This window comes from Denticeps clupeoides, chromosome 6 (genome assembly GCF_900700375.1).
Source record: "Denticeps clupeoides chromosome 6, fDenClu1.1, whole genome shotgun sequence".
NCBI lineage: Eukaryota > Metazoa > Chordata > Actinopteri > Clupeiformes > Denticipitidae > Denticeps > Denticeps clupeoides.
The window spans coordinates 22,641,023-22,657,091 of record NC_041712.1 but is presented as its reverse complement, the minus strand read 5'-3'; the positions used below and the strand labels follow the sequence as shown (position 1 = coordinate 22,657,091).

Here is a 16,069-nt window from a genome sequence, read left to right as displayed (position 1 = left end):
AGCAATATCGGCCCATCATGTAGATTCTGTTTGAGCGCGCACACACACACACACACACACGCACACACACACGCACACACACACGCGCACACACACGCGCACACACACGCGCACACACAGTGTTCATTGTAGACTTCAGTACAGCAAGATCCAAAATTGAACTAGCAGGAGAGACATGGAGAAATACAGCAGCCTCCCTCTCCTGCACACACACACACACACACACACTTCAGCCTGGCTGTGATGTGACTAAGCCCTTCGGACTGTGACTAACCCCTCTTGCTGCCCGGCGGGGGTAAGTGACTGCACCACGCGTCGCCTGGCCCTTTTGTAAAGGAGCCCGATGGGGGGGCCCCGAGTCCTCGGAGGACGTGGCCTGTGACGTGTGGGCCACCCCTCACGTTGGGTCCTCCAGAGGCCAAATCTGAAGCACTGAAGCACCAATAAAGGAAAAAAAAAAAAAAAAAAAAACACACAAAAGCCTCAGCGCTGCATAAAATTAAAAAAAAAAAAAAAAAAAAAAAAAAAAGTGCTGGCATCCAACATCAAGCTTTGTTCTTTACGGGGGGGCTAGAAGTGCATTAAAAAACCCATTTCATTTTAAATTGTAGCTGATGATGAGTTCACACACACACACACACACACACACAGTTCTTTCCAATTCTTCCGGAAATATCTCCCCCTGCATGGCTTTAACTCGTTCATGGCTTATTTTCCTTGTTTCCCTCTTTACTTCCCCTGTTTTCAACAAGACTGAGAATCATTAAAAAAATACATTCAATCAAATTTGTGCTAAATTTTTTACAACAAACTGCTATACATGCACACATCAGCAAAGTAGAGATTTTTTTTTTTTTTTTTTAAACACAGTAATAACAACAATAACAATAGTAATAATAATACAAAGTAAGCAAAACACAATCCAGTACATTTTCGCTTTGTTTCAAATATACAACAATAATCACCGTTTCTGTCCGAAAGCAAGTGGCCAGAAGAAGGCGTCAGACGTCTGTGAAACGTCGAGTGCCAAAGCCCTTACCGCTGAGGTGGCGTTATTGTTCGGGGCTCCCGGGGCGTGGCACCGTGGTCCTGCCGGACACCAGCGTCGCGGGAGCCGGCGGCTCACGGCTCCGGGTTGGGGCTCACCGTCTGGCGCAGCTGCTGCGGCTGTGGCGCGGCAGGGGCTGCCGAGGAGGAGGACGAGGACGACGAGGAAGAGGAGCTGCGGCGCGTCTCCACGCCCGTGCTGGTCATCTTCAGCTTGCGGCGCTTGGCCAGCGGCGCGTTGTCCACGCTCTTCAGGAAGAAGCCCTCTCTCTTCCCCCGGTTGAAGGCCTGTGGATGGAGATAATAAAGTGAAGTGATTGTCACATGTGATACACAGCAGCACAGCACACAGTGAAATTTGTCCTCTGCATTTAACCAATCACCCTGAGTGAGCAGTGGGCAGCCATGACAGGCGCCCGGGGAGCAGTGTGTGGGGACGGTGCTTTGCTCAGTGGCACCTCAGTGGCACCTTGGCGGATGGGGAATCGAACCGAGAGAAGGAGGGAGGAGTGTGGAGAAGAGAGGAGAGCCCAACTGTTCACATGTGAACAGACTTGACATGTTGCGGGTCAGAAGCCTCAAAATCTGCATGACCAAAGCGTACGGCGCGGACATACGGCACTCGTTCACGGCCAAACTGGGAGCCCCAACGCCACATTAACAGATGAAGGAAAGAAAAGTGAGCCGCCTTCTCAGCTGCGGTTTCTCTCATATAACCAACAGAGAAGGAGAAATAAGTCTGATGTGTTGAGGAGAAGGTGATTACCACAACACAGCAGCCAGTGCACACAGTGAAATGTGCTCTCTGCATTTGACCCATCCCCTGAGGGAGCAGGGTGTGGGGACGGTTGTTGTTGATATAACTGTTAAATATTTAGGTTGATCTATTTACTGAAAAGGCACTTTAATTGTCATTATTCTGCACATTTTCACTTGTTCCGCATTAATTGTCCATTAAAATCCTTCCACTGTCCAAAATATGGCTCATGGCTGTTTGGCTGGTTTGTATTTATTTCACTTTTTTTAATCATGAGAACGGCTTAATTTCATTTAATTTAATAATCGATGCATCGAGATGCAAAATAGTTGACACCTGCATCGCAATGCATCGATTATGAGATCAATTTCATGCAGTGGAGAGCATAAACAATTATAATCAAAAGTGAAGTGATTGTCACTTATGATACACAGCAGCACAGCACACAGTGCACACAGTGAAATTAGTCCTCTGCATTTAACCCATCACCCTTGGTGAGCAGTAGGCAGCCATGACAGGCGCCCGGGGAGCAGGTACTTTGCTCAGTGGCACCTTGGCAACCTACTGATTACGCGGCCGCTTCCTTAACAGCTAGGCCCCCACTGCCCCATGACGCCGCTTGGTGATATGATAATTCTGGTTGTAATAATTCTATAATAATTCTAGTAGTGCCAGTGGCATCATGTCCATATGTGGATTTTAGCTGTGATCCGTTTCACTGCCGTTCACTTGATGCTGTTTAACGCTCGTCTGGATTTCGGCAAACGTCATCCGAATGCGCAGCTGACTGAAAGCTGGTGCTGAACGCCCGCGAGGACGCTTTGATTTGCTCCGATGAGCAGAAAAGCGGTCAGCGTTCAGTCAGCACTCACCTGATGCCACGATCACCAGAACGTCCGTGTGAACGAGGCCATAACTCTCATCTCACTGACGTGAACATAATGTGAAGTAATGTAGAGAAATTGATGGGATGCTTTCACCCATTGTCTCTGGTATGCTGTGGAGATTGTAGCGTGGGACCATACAGCGGGATAGTACCATCACACCCATAGCGACTATAGTCGACCCTTGACCCCGGCACGTCCTGGAAGTAAAACTACTGGCGCCCAAAGATGACCGGCGAGGGAGGGGCATTCTGTTCACCTTGTAGGTGGCGTTGACGTAGGTGCGCACGGTGGGGCCGCTGGACTCCAGCACATCCGGGGTGCAGAGCGGGGTGGAGGACATGTGTCCCCCGCCCTGCAGCCAGCTGTTCTCCTTCAGGTCACTCAGCTTCAGTCTGCGCTCCGGATCCACAGTCAACAAACCTGTAGAGCGCGGGAGGGAAAAGTGAGAGCGCAGAGTGACTGAACACCGAGCTGGAAACACTGGCTGCTGTTGGATGGGAATTACTCTCAATTTCACAAGAAACGTTGGTGGGACCGATAAGTATTGAAATTTTCATGTGAAAAGCAGAATTAAAACTAGCTACTTCCTTATACAGGAGGTTTCACAGTGCATAGTGCAGGTGTCAGAACTATACTTTCTCGACATGTCCCCTTTTTCCGTTAAATTTATAACCTCACAACACACTGACTAATTTTATTAGTGGTTTCTGCATCCTCCCATATCAGACGATTTGCAAGATGGCTGCGGTAACATCCCTGATGTGTTTATAATGACAAAATGTATTTTGGACTGGTGGCTTGGTGAATATGCAAATATAAGACGCTTATTAGGCGCCAACATCAGCTCTGTTCCATGATTATCATGAATGAAGAGGTCTCTGTACCTCTCACCAGGTCTTTGGCCTCATCGGACACGCCCCTCCAAGCCTCGCTGTCCAATGAGAAGTCCCCCTCTTTGATCTTCTGCATGATGTCAGCAGCGTGTGATGACGTCAGCCCCTTCTTCTCCGTCTGGAACGGAACCTGGCCCGACAACATGGTGTACTGAGATACGGGGGGGAGAGAGAGAGAGGGAGAGGGAGAGGGAGAGAGAGAGTTATACAGGTGTCAGTAATGGCTGTTTGTGTGAGGCCTGTAATAACAGTGATGCTGGAATTGAAGCAAAACTAGAGCTTTTCTCGAATTATTTAATCTCATCACACCAAATTAATCCCACGTCCATCCACCACTACAACAAACAGCCTTCAGCACACTTTTATTCTGCATGCGCGCACACACACACACACACACCTACTGTAATCAGCCTGGAGCACAGCCCGAACTTTAAATTCAAAACACACACACACACACACACACACACACACACACACACACACACACACACACACTGCACAGACACCGTATCTCTCGGTCCTCTTCTGACGTTAAGACACAAACACTGATTAGCCTGCGGTGATCAATTAAAACGGCCTCGTCATGCAATTACCCGTTAACACGTTTCGTTCAGGCCTCACAATGCACAGCTGCTCCGCAGAAGAAAAAAAGCAAAGCAGCGGCTTCAGATATTTAATTGTCTTGGAACGCAAAACCATTTCCAGCTAGACCTTGCGGCCATCCTCCCGTACAGATGATACAGACGGGAAACCTGAGCCTTCACCTTCACACGCAGGTGGACTGATGTCGCTCCGCTGCTTCCTCCTTCATTTTCATTGAAAAATTATTCGTGTTTGGTGATTAAAAGAAACGCTTTGAATAGTAACAGAGTCATTACCAGAATATAAATGGGGATATAAATAATTCTTATTACTTCATAGATTATCCATAGAGTATACAGAAGTTTATAAATAATTTTTGGACTTATATGTCATAAAAATTAATATCGGCATGAAAAATTAAGTCCTTATGAAGCCCAGTGAGACCCAACTATCTCCTTTGAAGCAGACACATGAACATACATGACTTGGTTGTATTTTAAAGTCTTCGTGAATTTAGTCACATTCATCATCTTTAAGAGTGGAGGGGGAAAAGAGTATTATATCTATGCATTTTGCAGTATTATGCATTTTTTATTTGTATTTTTTTATGCCTATACCTAAAGAAAATCAAAATTATTGGTGGAGCTGCTGGTGGAACTTTATTTCAGCCCCACCCGAAATCTCCTGTACACACAGACTGGGTCAGTACCAGGATAACGCCGAGGCTCCAGAGGTCGCAGGCCTGGTCGTAGCCGGTGGAGTGGAAGAGCTCGGGCGCGGCGTACTGCAGGGTGAAGCAGGGCGTCTGCAGGGGGGCGCTGCCGGCCGGGAACAAGCGGGCGAAGCCGAAGTCGATCACCTTCAGCGCAGAGTCCTCGCCCTCGTCCGCAAACAGAACGTTCTGCGGAAACGAGGCGGAGAATTAGTACAACGCGGACTCAACGCAGTCGATCCGTCTCTGATTCGGAGCACCCTCGACAAAACAACATTGAAATCCGGCCTTTTGCACCCCTCCCGGCAACGTGCTCCGCATTTTTCACACATACAACAAGTGACTTTCGAGACTGAACTAAGCCCCAGTCACCTTCACAATGCTTCCGAAACACTGGAAACGGCTTCGTTAGCGCTCATCAGATCTCCGTGTCCGATTTAACGAAGCAGAATCGAGCAGAGAATGAGCAACAATTACACAGATGACGAGATCCTAATGGTTCGACAAAAGGAAGTCGGTGAGGCTGCGGAAGCCACTAAGATGAGACCGGGTCCTTCACAAACTCTGAAAAGCAATAAATCGCGCTGGCTTTTATCTTTAATTGACTTTTTAAATTTACCTGCAAGTCACATATGGTGGTAATTTGCCACGTAATTAGCTAAACTGAGCTGAACCCATCCCATTTAGCATGCTCCCATGATGCACCTCTGGTTTGAGGTCCCTGTGCACCACGCCGGCCTCGTGCATGAAGCCGACAGCCGACACCAGGCTCCTCATCAGCTTGCTGGCCTCCCATTCGGCAAACAGCTTCTTCTTCTTAATGCGCTCCAGCAGCTCACCCCCACGCAGCAACTCCATCACCAGGTACGTGTGGTACTGAGAGGCGGAGACAGGGAGGAGTCAGAGACAGGGAGGGTGTGGCCGGGGAGCACCGAATCTGAGTCTGACCCGCTAATCACCTGATCGGTGAAGACCTCGTGCAGCTTCACGATGTTGGGGTGAGGATCGCATTGCCTCAGAGCGGCGATCTCCCTCTGCGTCATCGATTCCATCCTACCAAACATTGACCAGAAACGTACATTCAGAAACCGTACATTCTTCACTATGATTTCTTACGTCCTAAGAAATTCACTTCACTTTCAGAATGCAGAAGAACAGTAGTATTTACAGGTCAAATGCAATTTTGGATATAATGTGTGTAAAAAAAATGTATATATATATATATATATATTCTTTTCTTTTTTTTTTTGAGAGAGAGGTTTATGGGGGGAAAAAAAAAAATCAAATTTGCACTAGTATTATTTTAGTATTTTAGACTGCATAATTCTGTATGCAATATAATTTGAAGTGTATGAAACAATTTGGTCGAGTATACAGTAGTATGCAGATTGTTAGCAGTACTGTGAAATACAGTCAGTGATCGCAGTGTTACTGGTGTGTCAGTGTAGAATACTCAAAGCAAATTTTTGACATGAATGTACAAGAAACAAAGTAACGTTTTTTTTTTTTTTTTTTTTGCATGTTTACTTTGATATATTAACACAATTAACAAATAATAATAGTCACATCAGGATGGATCAGAATGGGACGTGTTTACAACTTGCGCGTGAAGGTTCACTTCCAATTACTGACCTCCGGCTGACTATTTTAACAGCGAACTCCTGACTGCTCTGCCGGTGCCGGCACTTCCTGCACACGGAGAAGCTGCCTTCCCCTAACGGCGCCCCCTGCAGGCAGAGCTCATACTGCAGGAAGAACTGGGAGTCCTGAGAGGTGCATGTCGGAGGGGGGAACAGACAGAAATCATGCGACAACAAGGAAGGCAAATTATTTGTTAGGTAAATGATGTATTCATGATTCCTGAAGGTTTCGTCTGGCCCTGTACCTTCAGCATGGCACTGCGCTGAACTGTGGCCGATCCGGGCCGATCCACGTTCACCTGGTTGTCGAGGACGTCGCCCATGACTGCATTTTTGTTGAACAAAATGGACGGAGCAATAAAGGAATAGCCCTGGAGGAGAGCAGGAAAAACAGTCAGCCAGTGGGGAGTGAAATCGGAATTACTTACAGCTCATGGGACATTTTATGAAGCAAAAATGTGCAATTTACAGGTTTACAGGAGTGTGACTAAGCACACATTCATCAGTGTGGTCGGTGTGTGTGGGTGTGTGCATTCATGAATAGAGGGAATGTGATTCAGAGGGACTTGGTTTTTGCTCATCTTTCCTAGTATGGGGACAGGCAGAAGCAGGACGGAGCACCTGGAAAAGTCGGTCCGTGCTGGGAGGTGTGCTGGCTGGAGAGTAGACAGGATCCATCCCTGTGAACTCCTCCGAAAAATTCCCGACATCCAACTCGCTCCGCAGCTCTGGCCGGAACGGGCTGGGCAGCTTTTTCTGGGCGAGGTCTGTCCAGTTAAGTCCCTGCGTAACGAGAGCAGTGGTCTTCCGGTCAGCATGCGCATGCTATTTCGTCCAAAGGAACCTAAATTCCAAGATATAGTGACTGAGGGAATCATGAAATCTTCTACAACTGATCGGTTTTAGAAGTGACTGAATTATGGAAGAAGGCATTTAAATGCCCTTATCCAGAGCAACTTACTATCAGTTGTTAAAGGGACAGTCCCCCTGGAGCGGTTCAGTGTCTTACTTACTGGTAATAAGTGGGGTTTGAACCTGGGAATTAGTGGCCATCTAGATCGATTATCCCTTCGTGACCGATGATCGTGAAAAAATTCTGCTTGATCTTGGTGATCAGTCTTGGGCATTTTTCACGATTGATAAAATATATGAAATTTGCATATTTTGTGTGTGTCTTTATGTTACTTTTAAATGGAGACACGCGGCTGACAGATATCTCAAGTCTTCTGGAAGTTGCGCGAATTTTCCACATATTCGTAGAGACTGCCTGATGCCCGCAAATTGCATGAAAAGAGCAAGCAGACATGGAACATGCATGTGAGACATTAATGTTTGCATCACACACTCACACAAGGGAATAAGGACGTCTGTATGTGTTGTTCACTGCATGATTCCGATCCCATAGACAAGTAGCATCTGAAGTTGCACATTTCTGCTCTTTTTGCCAATCTTGAATCCTGACTAGTTTACTTAAGTTTACAAAATAAGCAAATCAGATTTCAGTGTAGGCGGACTTTTATTTCAACTTCTCAAGGAGGTTATGATAACTTATGAAAACCGATAACTGTTATCAGTACAATAGAACATCATGAGCCTCAGCTGCACAATTTGAATTTGGGCAAGCTGAGTTATATTATTTAAAACTTTGGAGCTTCAATTTATTTGTATGAAATTATTGCCATTGGAAATTATACGCTGAAATTATTTACAGCAAAATATTCAGAAACTTAATTTTCTTTTGGTATTGAAAGTAGTGTTTGAAATTCAAAGGCTGATAAATTTTAATAATCTGATGGATCTGATGATATCTAGAAAAGGGGGGATTCTGCAGAAAAAGTTTGGGTAAACTAGCAAAGAGCAAAATGGCTAAAAATGGAGCCAAGGATGGCAGCAAAAGTCACGGTTGCTGGTGTTTTTCCTCCGTTTGTCACGTAAGGTGAGCGTGGACTGCACACAGACAGTTTTTCAGCTTGAAGCAAATTAAAAAAAATAAAATAAAAAGAGTCCACACAGGTATACGACACCTTAACTTAACATGGGATGCATAGTGATTAATTCATGAACATAATTGAAGGTTCACACCTCTTTCACCCACCCATAGGCAAATGTCTACGCCACTAGGCTACTACCACCCTATACCAATGTGGCTTGGTGGTAGTAGCCTAGTGGGTAACACACTCACCTATGAACTAGAAGACCCAGGTTCAAATCCCAATTACTACCATTGTGTCCCTGAGCAAGACACTTAATCCTGAGTGTCTCCAGGGGGGGACTGTCCCTGTAACTACTGATTGTAAGTCGCTCTGGATAAGGGCGTCTGGTAAATGCTGTAAATGTAAATGGCTTCCTAAAGTAATTTTGGGGTTAATAAAGGTAAAGCATTCCAAGTTCATCTAATTCTTTAATCTATTTATTGTTCATTGTTTTGAGCAGTAAGCCCTTGCAAACTACTTATTTATAGAAATAAATATTACATTACTGACAATAATGTTGGATTGTAAATAAAAGTTGCAAATACTTGATTGGAGCTGAAGGGTTGAAGGTTTCCATTTGTGAACTAACATAAAAAAACCCAAAAATTCTAACAGTTTATTAAATACTTGTATCTTAAATATCCTCTAAATCAAACTATAATTGCATTTTGTGCAGGAAAAATGCTGACAAAATAGAGCTTACACATTTGGAGTACAATTTTACTAGTGAAATCGCATTTCAGTTATGTAAAACGTTTCATTTATAAATACGCTTTTCCTTCACCAAGCTGTCCGGATCGCTTGCTTTAATGTTTTTTTTTTTTTTTTTTTTTTTAATAAACTTTTTTTATGCCATCGATTTGCCTTCGGCCTGCTGCGTCCCAAAGGAGCCGTTCCCTCTGCCGAGGTATAATGCACTTACAGCACCTCTTGCTGCAGAGTGTAATCAGGAACATCGTGTGCGTCATTAAAATTAATTAAGAGCATTTAAGAGACGTCTGTGAAAGGTGCTGAACTACAAGAAAGTAAGAAGAAAAAAAAAAAAAAAAAAAGACATCGTCATTGCAGACCAATTCCTACAGGACCTCCAGCCGCAATGTTCTCAATTTGACCTACTCTAACGGCGCATTCACGAATTAGTTGGCGGGTTTGTAACATTGGATCGTTTTCCTCTTTGTTTGCTCTCCTTTCACACAGGGAAAAAATCCAAGCGAACCAAAATGCGTCGCTTCAAACCACACAAGCACTTTCTCTCTGCTGATTGGTCAGACGTATCGCAGCGGGAACAACAAGAGGAAAGACCAGAGGCAGATGGCGTTGAAATTTACCCATAATTCACTGGTCCCGGTGTGGTTGTTTTGATGGGCACCTGAGTGTGAATACCGTGCTCAAAGTGGGAAGTTACGGCCTATAGGCATGAAATTGCCCTCAGTCAGGCTCTGATACACAATGTGAGGAGGAAATGGGGTGATAGCAGCCTAGTGGGTAACACACTCGCCTATGAACCAGAAGACCCAGGTTCAAATCCCACTTACTACCATTGTGTCCCTGAGCAAGACACTTACCCTGAGTGTCTCCAGGGGGGACTGTCCCTGTAACTACTGATTGTAAGTCGCTCTGGATAAGGGCGTCTGGTAAATGCTGTAAATGTAAATGGGTGGAGGCAGGGACGAGCGGGCAACCTTAAAGAACGGGTGTGCCTTGATGTCCTCAGCACCCCGGGGACCAGAGCCCAGCCTCTTGTGGGGGTCTTTCACCAGCAGTTTCTTCAGCAGGTCCTGTGCAATGGGGCTGATGAGAGACGGGAACGGGGGCTCGCAGCGCAGGATCCGCCTGTCGACAAGAGAGAGCACCGTCACCCGAGGAACGCTGTACGCCTTTGGTCACTCTGTTAATTGGCCGTTGACGGACTCACTTGGACACCTCGCTCTGGGAGTTCCGCTCCCCCTCGAGGGTGAACGGGGACGCCCCGGTCAACAGCTCGAACATCAAGATCCCCAAACTCCACCAGTCCACCGACTGACAAGAGGAGAGAAGAAACATGTCAGTTCTCCGTCCAAGAGCTTCTGCCGTCACAGTAGACGTGTGACAGATCGTGACGCGCGACCACAGCCGGCCGAAGCCGTGATCCCGGCCCTCACCTTGCCATGGCCAGACTTGCCCCGGATAATCTCCGGCGCCATGTACTCAATCGTGCCACAGAACGAATAGGTCCTCTCCTTCTGTTGGCGGATTATGCACGATTAATTACAAGTAAATACATTACAGGCCAAAAGTTTGGACACGCCTTCTAATTCAATGTGTTTTCTTTATCTTCATGACCGTTTACGTTGGTAGATTCTCACTGAAGGCATCAAAACTATGAATGAACACATGTGGAGTTATGTACTTAACAAAAAGTGGAGACCTGACCTCCACAGTCACCGGACCTAAACCCAATCTAGATGGTTTGGGATGAGCTGGACCAACAAGTGCTAAACACCTCTGGGAACTCCTTCAAGACTGTTGGAGAAGCATTTCAGGTGACGACCTCTTGAAGCTCATCGAGAGAATGCCAAGAGTGTGTAAAGCAGTAATCAGAGCAAAGAAACTAGAATATAAAACATGTTTTCAGCTATTTCACCTTTTTTTGTTAAGTACATAACTCCACATGTGTTCATTCATAGTTTTGATGCCTTCAGTGAGAATCTACCAACGTAAATGGTCATGAAAATAAAGAAAACACGTTGAATAGAAGGTGTGTCCAGACTTTTGGCCTGTACTGTGTATAACACACAAAACAACACTCTGAAGCTAAGTGTGAATTCAGCCGTGAACAAGACGACTAAAACTGTAATTCATGAATCAGATCGTTTAAAAATTAGAAGTGCATCCACAAAACGCGTACATACTCAGCGTTCAACGCAATTAACCTTGAATGCTCTGGGTTTTATTATTTTTTTTAAATATGGGATTCGGGATTTAATTAGCAGCCTATTAGCAATACCTCCTCATCCAAGAACTCCTTGCTCAGCCCAAAGTCAGTGAGCACCACGTGTCCCTCGCTGTCCAATAAGATGTTCTCCAGCTTGATGTCGCGGTAGACGATGCCAAGCTGCGTCAAATAAAGAACGTTATACAAGGCATAGAACAAGTACATAAAACTCCTATAAAGGCGCTCGGCTGCGAACGGCGGGACAAGACGCAACAGCTGTTAATTACTACGGCGTTGGGCAATTTTAACGGCGTCCATTAATGGCCTGAAGGTCGCGGCAGAGGTCGCCCATGCAGCTACCGTCGTTACTTTCGACACTTTCTGTCTCACAAGCAAAATGCCGGGGTCAGTAATCTCCACGATGACAGTGGTGGGGCAGTGGTGGCCCAGCGGTTAAGGAAGCGGCCCCGTAATCAGAAGGTTGCCGGTTCGAGTCCCGATCTGCCAAGTTGCCACTGAGGTGCCACTGAGCAAAGCACCGTCCCCACACACTGCTCCCCGGGCGCCGGTCATGGCTGCCCACTGCTCACTCAGGGTGATGGGTTAGATGCAGAGGACAAATTTCACTGTGCGCACCGTGTGCTGTGCATCGCACGTGACAATCACTTCACTTTCGTTGGAATTCTGAGCCCCACGCCGGAGCATCCCAGCGGGAAAACGCTTCATCTGCGCTGCTCGCCGCTGTGTCTACGTTGTGCGCGAGTCGGATAATTACCATTACTTGTTGCTAGGCAACATTCGCACGGAACGGAGATAGCTGCTTCAGGTCCGCGCGCCGTGGCCAAACGTGCACAGAGGTCACGGAGCTTTTTTTTGTTTGTCCCTCTCTGCATCTACGTGCACAGTAATTGACGGGTAACCCCGCGGCGTTTAGGGGACGCCGGGGACAGGGAGCCTCTCACCTTGTGAAGGTGCTCCAGGGCCAGAATGATCTCTCCGATGTAGGTCCGCACCTCGTCCTCCGAGAAGTGGTCCCGCTGGTAAAGGTGGGTGAACATCTCCCCGCCGCTTACGTAGTCTGCGCGGGTACGAAGAAGACAAACATCGTCCCAATCGCGAAAGGAACGCGCGGGAGCATCGGCGCGGGCTTATTCGACACCGCGGTGGAGAGCCGCTCACCCAAAATGAGGTGCAGCTTAGTCTGCGTCTGGAAGGCGTAGTGCAGCGTGACTAAAAAGGGGGACTGGCGGATGTGCTCCAGAACCTGCCGCTCGGTGCGGGTGTGTTCCGCAGTCTTCGCCTTCTGAACGATGGCGGCCTTCTTCAGCACCTGCACGCGAAACCTTTACACTTACGGCATTTACCAGACGCCCTTTACAGGGACAGTTACAGGGACACTCGTGGTTAAGCGTCTTGCTCAGGGACACGATGGTATTAAGTGGGGTTTGAACCTGGGTCTTCTGGTTCACAGGCGAGTGTGTTACCCACTAGGCTACTAACACCCTTTCAAAAGGACATTTTAAGTCGGTGGGACCAGTTTGGGGACACTGCCAACTGCGGGTCACCACAATCGCAACTTAAATAAGACCCTGAGGTGATTAGATACTTGGTTTATGTGCCACTGACCTTCATGGCGTACAGCTTGCCTTCGTCATGGCCGCTCGTCTTCCTAACAAGGAACACCTTCCCATACGCTGATAACAACGAGAGAAAAGTTCAGCGCTCCGATTGGGGACGCGAAAACAGAAGATATCAGCGCAGCCGGTCCCCGTCACTCTGACCCCGCACAGGGTCGTCCCGCTCACCTCCGGTGCCCAGCACTTTGAGGAGTTCGAAGTTCTCCATGCCCACTTTCTCGGTGTACCCAGTCAGGTTGGCTGGAAAGCAAGAGAACCGAAATCATGGGACGAAAGACAGAAACCAGAACCGCGGGAGATCCGGGGACCCCGCCGTACCCACCGTTGGTGATCTCATGCTTGACGGTGCACACCCTCCTCCGGGTGTCCGCATCCGAGTCCTCGCCACTGCTGCCGCTGTCCCCGGACATGGCGGGGAGAGGGGGGAATAAGGGGTGTCCCGTCCCGGGACGCGCAGAAATAAACGCGGCTCCTCTCGGTCGGCGACGGCGCGTCACCCCGGCAGGGCCGAGCGGCGACAGGCGGGCGAAATCACGACGGACGCGCTTCTGGCGTTTTCTGTTTCACGCACGATCGTCGCCGCCCCCGAAAACCCCTCTGACATCCTGCTCTATCGTTTTATTATTATTATTATCTAATCTTCATAATCTAGACCCATATTTGTTCGCGTCCGTACGCGCCTTTTATTTCCGCGTTTCCCTCAACTCCGCCGGCGGCCGCGACCGCGGCTAAGCCCCCGCTAGCCTGGCGCAGCCGCACCGCGGACCGCGGCTCCGCCTGACGGCCTCTCCCGTCGACCGAGGAGGCGAATCCGGGCTCGGCTAGCGCGCTAGCTACCAGCGCGGACCGCCAGGTCAACACACGGCGACGCGTCGGCGGACGGCGGCCGCTCCTCTCGCCGCCCCGGCGGGCGGGCGGACGGACGCGGGCCGCGGGGACGGTCGCGGTCCTTGCGGAAACAAACGCGACGATTTCGACGCAGGGAACGAGTTTTGAAAGAGGCGCAGCGGAGACGGGCTGTAGTTGAGCTACGGAAGCCGACGGGCTGCGGCGCGAAGGCTCCTTCCGACTCGCGCAGAAAGGGGCGTTTAAAATCCGCGACCCCGAGTCCCGTCACTGCGCCACCGTCCGTTCCTGGACTGTCGACCGATGCACGACTACATTTACATTTTACAGAATTCACTTATCCACAGCGACTTACAGCGTGCCTTGATGCGTTATCATTGTGATGCACCGCAGCACAGCACACGGTGCACACAGTGGAATGTGTCCTCTGCATTTAACCCATCACCCTGGGTGAGCAGCAGTGTGTGGGGACGGTGCTTTGCTCTGTGGCACCTTGGCGGATCGGGATTCGAACCGGCAACCTTCTGATTATGGGGCCGCTTCCTTAAACGCTAGGCCACCACTGCCCCGTAAATTATGTGGAAGTGCTTTATTCTGACATGTGCACATGGTGTAAATATTGCGTGCATAACGTGTAATCTTGCATATAACGAGAAATGCATGTGATTGCGTGTGTTGTGCTGACTCTTCTTGCCTCACTCTCACCAGTGAAGGTGAACAGGATTTGAATAAAGGGCTGTAAACTTTCTTGTAAGACCTCACTTTGAATAATGGTCCTTCTCCCTCAAAAAAGGACAAATGGTCAACATAAGCCTACAAGAATGACTCCTGGCCTTAGAGGGATGCGATTTTTCAAAAGTCGCAGCCAAATTTCCTGCAGTCAGAATGAAATTGAGTTGGGTGGTAGTATCCTAGGGACTAACAGACTCGCCTATGAACCAGTTTGAACCCAGGTTCAAACCCCACTTACTACCATTGTGTCCCTGAGCAAGACACTTAATCCAGGGGGGGGGGGCTGTCCCTGCAACTACTGATTGTAAGTTGCTCTGGATAAGGGCGTCTGATAAATGCTGTAAATAGTTTTGAAAGTCCATGAAAGTGATTGTCATTGTGAAATACTGCAGCACAGCACACGGTGACCCAACGAAATGTACCCTCTGCTTTTGACCATCACCCTTAGTAAGCAGTGGGCAGCCATGACAGTGTGTGGGGACAGTGCTTTGCTCAGTGGCACCTTGTCGGATCAGGATTCGAACCGGCAACCTTCTGATTACGGGTCTGCTTCTTTAACCACTAGGCCACCACTGCCCTATTTTTTTACAGAAGATGTGTAGTTATGGCTAGTTATGGCTAGTCATGCTACCATCATCTGAGTTGTTTAATGTTAGGTGGTTCACGTCAGTCCTTGTCTAGTATCGATGTTTTAGTCTTGGCTCGTGCATTGTAGACGAGCTCAGACTAAATGAAGGGGAATCCGAAAAACAGAAAGGACTTGGCTGAGAAACACGAGTAACTACTGAGAAACAAGAGTATTGCTGACTAGTGACCCTTTTTTTTTTTTGTCTGAACCATAGTTTATGACTATGATTCTACATCTTGTCTTTAGATGTGAGAAGGCTTCAAAGCTTCTAAACCCATGGGCATATGGGAGATACAGGAATGCAAAATTCTAACTAGATGCTGTTCTTAATCATATCTGGAACCCCCTTGATTCCTTCAATCAGTATACCACTTTCCATATAATAAGGCATGTGTAGTTACTCAGGCCTGAAAATAGTTGAACCCACATCTGCTGATGCACCAGATGCTGAACTAGTGTAAATTTATTGCTTCTTTAGTCAGTGCAACAGTTTTCAGCTGTGCTAAGGTCATTAAAAAAGTTTATTTCTAATAATCAGTGAAGCAACCTTAAACATTTGAAAGTTTTTCTATATATTTTAACCCCCCAAAATTGGTTAAAAATATGTGGGGCAATGTTATAACAACTAATGGCATTTTAAGCAGCAGTTAATATCTTTGATTTACCAGAATTAATGGCTTCCTTTATCACTCTACTCCTAATTTTGGTATCCGTGGAATGTTAAGGGCTTTAAAATGGAGCCGGGCCTAAAGCCAGCACGTCCAGCCTGGCTCCCGGTGAGTGAACATGACTGCTGGGCCAGCAGTTTAGGTATTAACCAG

General features: G+C 47.6%; 1 protein-coding gene across 2 annotated transcripts; it reads right to left on the bottom strand.

Moving 5' to 3' along the window:
• Window positions 1-535: 535 nt before the first annotated feature.
• Window positions 536-14,078, bottom strand: rps6ka4 (ribosomal protein S6 kinase, polypeptide 4). Of its 2 annotated transcripts, XM_028982594.1 has the most exons (18): window positions 13,365-14,078; window positions 13,211-13,282; window positions 13,032-13,099; window positions 12,585-12,735; window positions 12,368-12,483; window positions 11,478-11,585; window positions 10,633-10,713; window positions 10,407-10,510; window positions 10,174-10,324; window positions 7,140-7,301; window positions 6,764-6,889; window positions 6,511-6,644; window positions 5,838-5,931; window positions 5,584-5,754; window positions 4,876-5,067; window positions 3,576-3,735; window positions 2,948-3,111; window positions 536-1,335 (listed from the first exon to the last, which is right to left on the bottom strand). In XM_028982594.1, the coding sequence occupies exons 1-18, from the start codon at window positions 13,450-13,452 to the stop codon at window positions 1,123-1,125; spliced, it is 2,355 nt and encodes a 784-aa protein (XP_028838427.1). In that variant the 5' UTR covers window positions 13,453-14,078; the 3' UTR covers window positions 536-1,122. The 2 variants fall into 2 exon arrangements, with proteins under 2 accessions (XP_028838427.1, XP_028838426.1); XM_028982593.1 differs by lacking the exon at window positions 536-1,335 and having other exon boundaries at window positions 2,392-3,111.
• Between the last annotated feature and the right edge of the window lie 1,991 nt (window positions 14,079-16,069).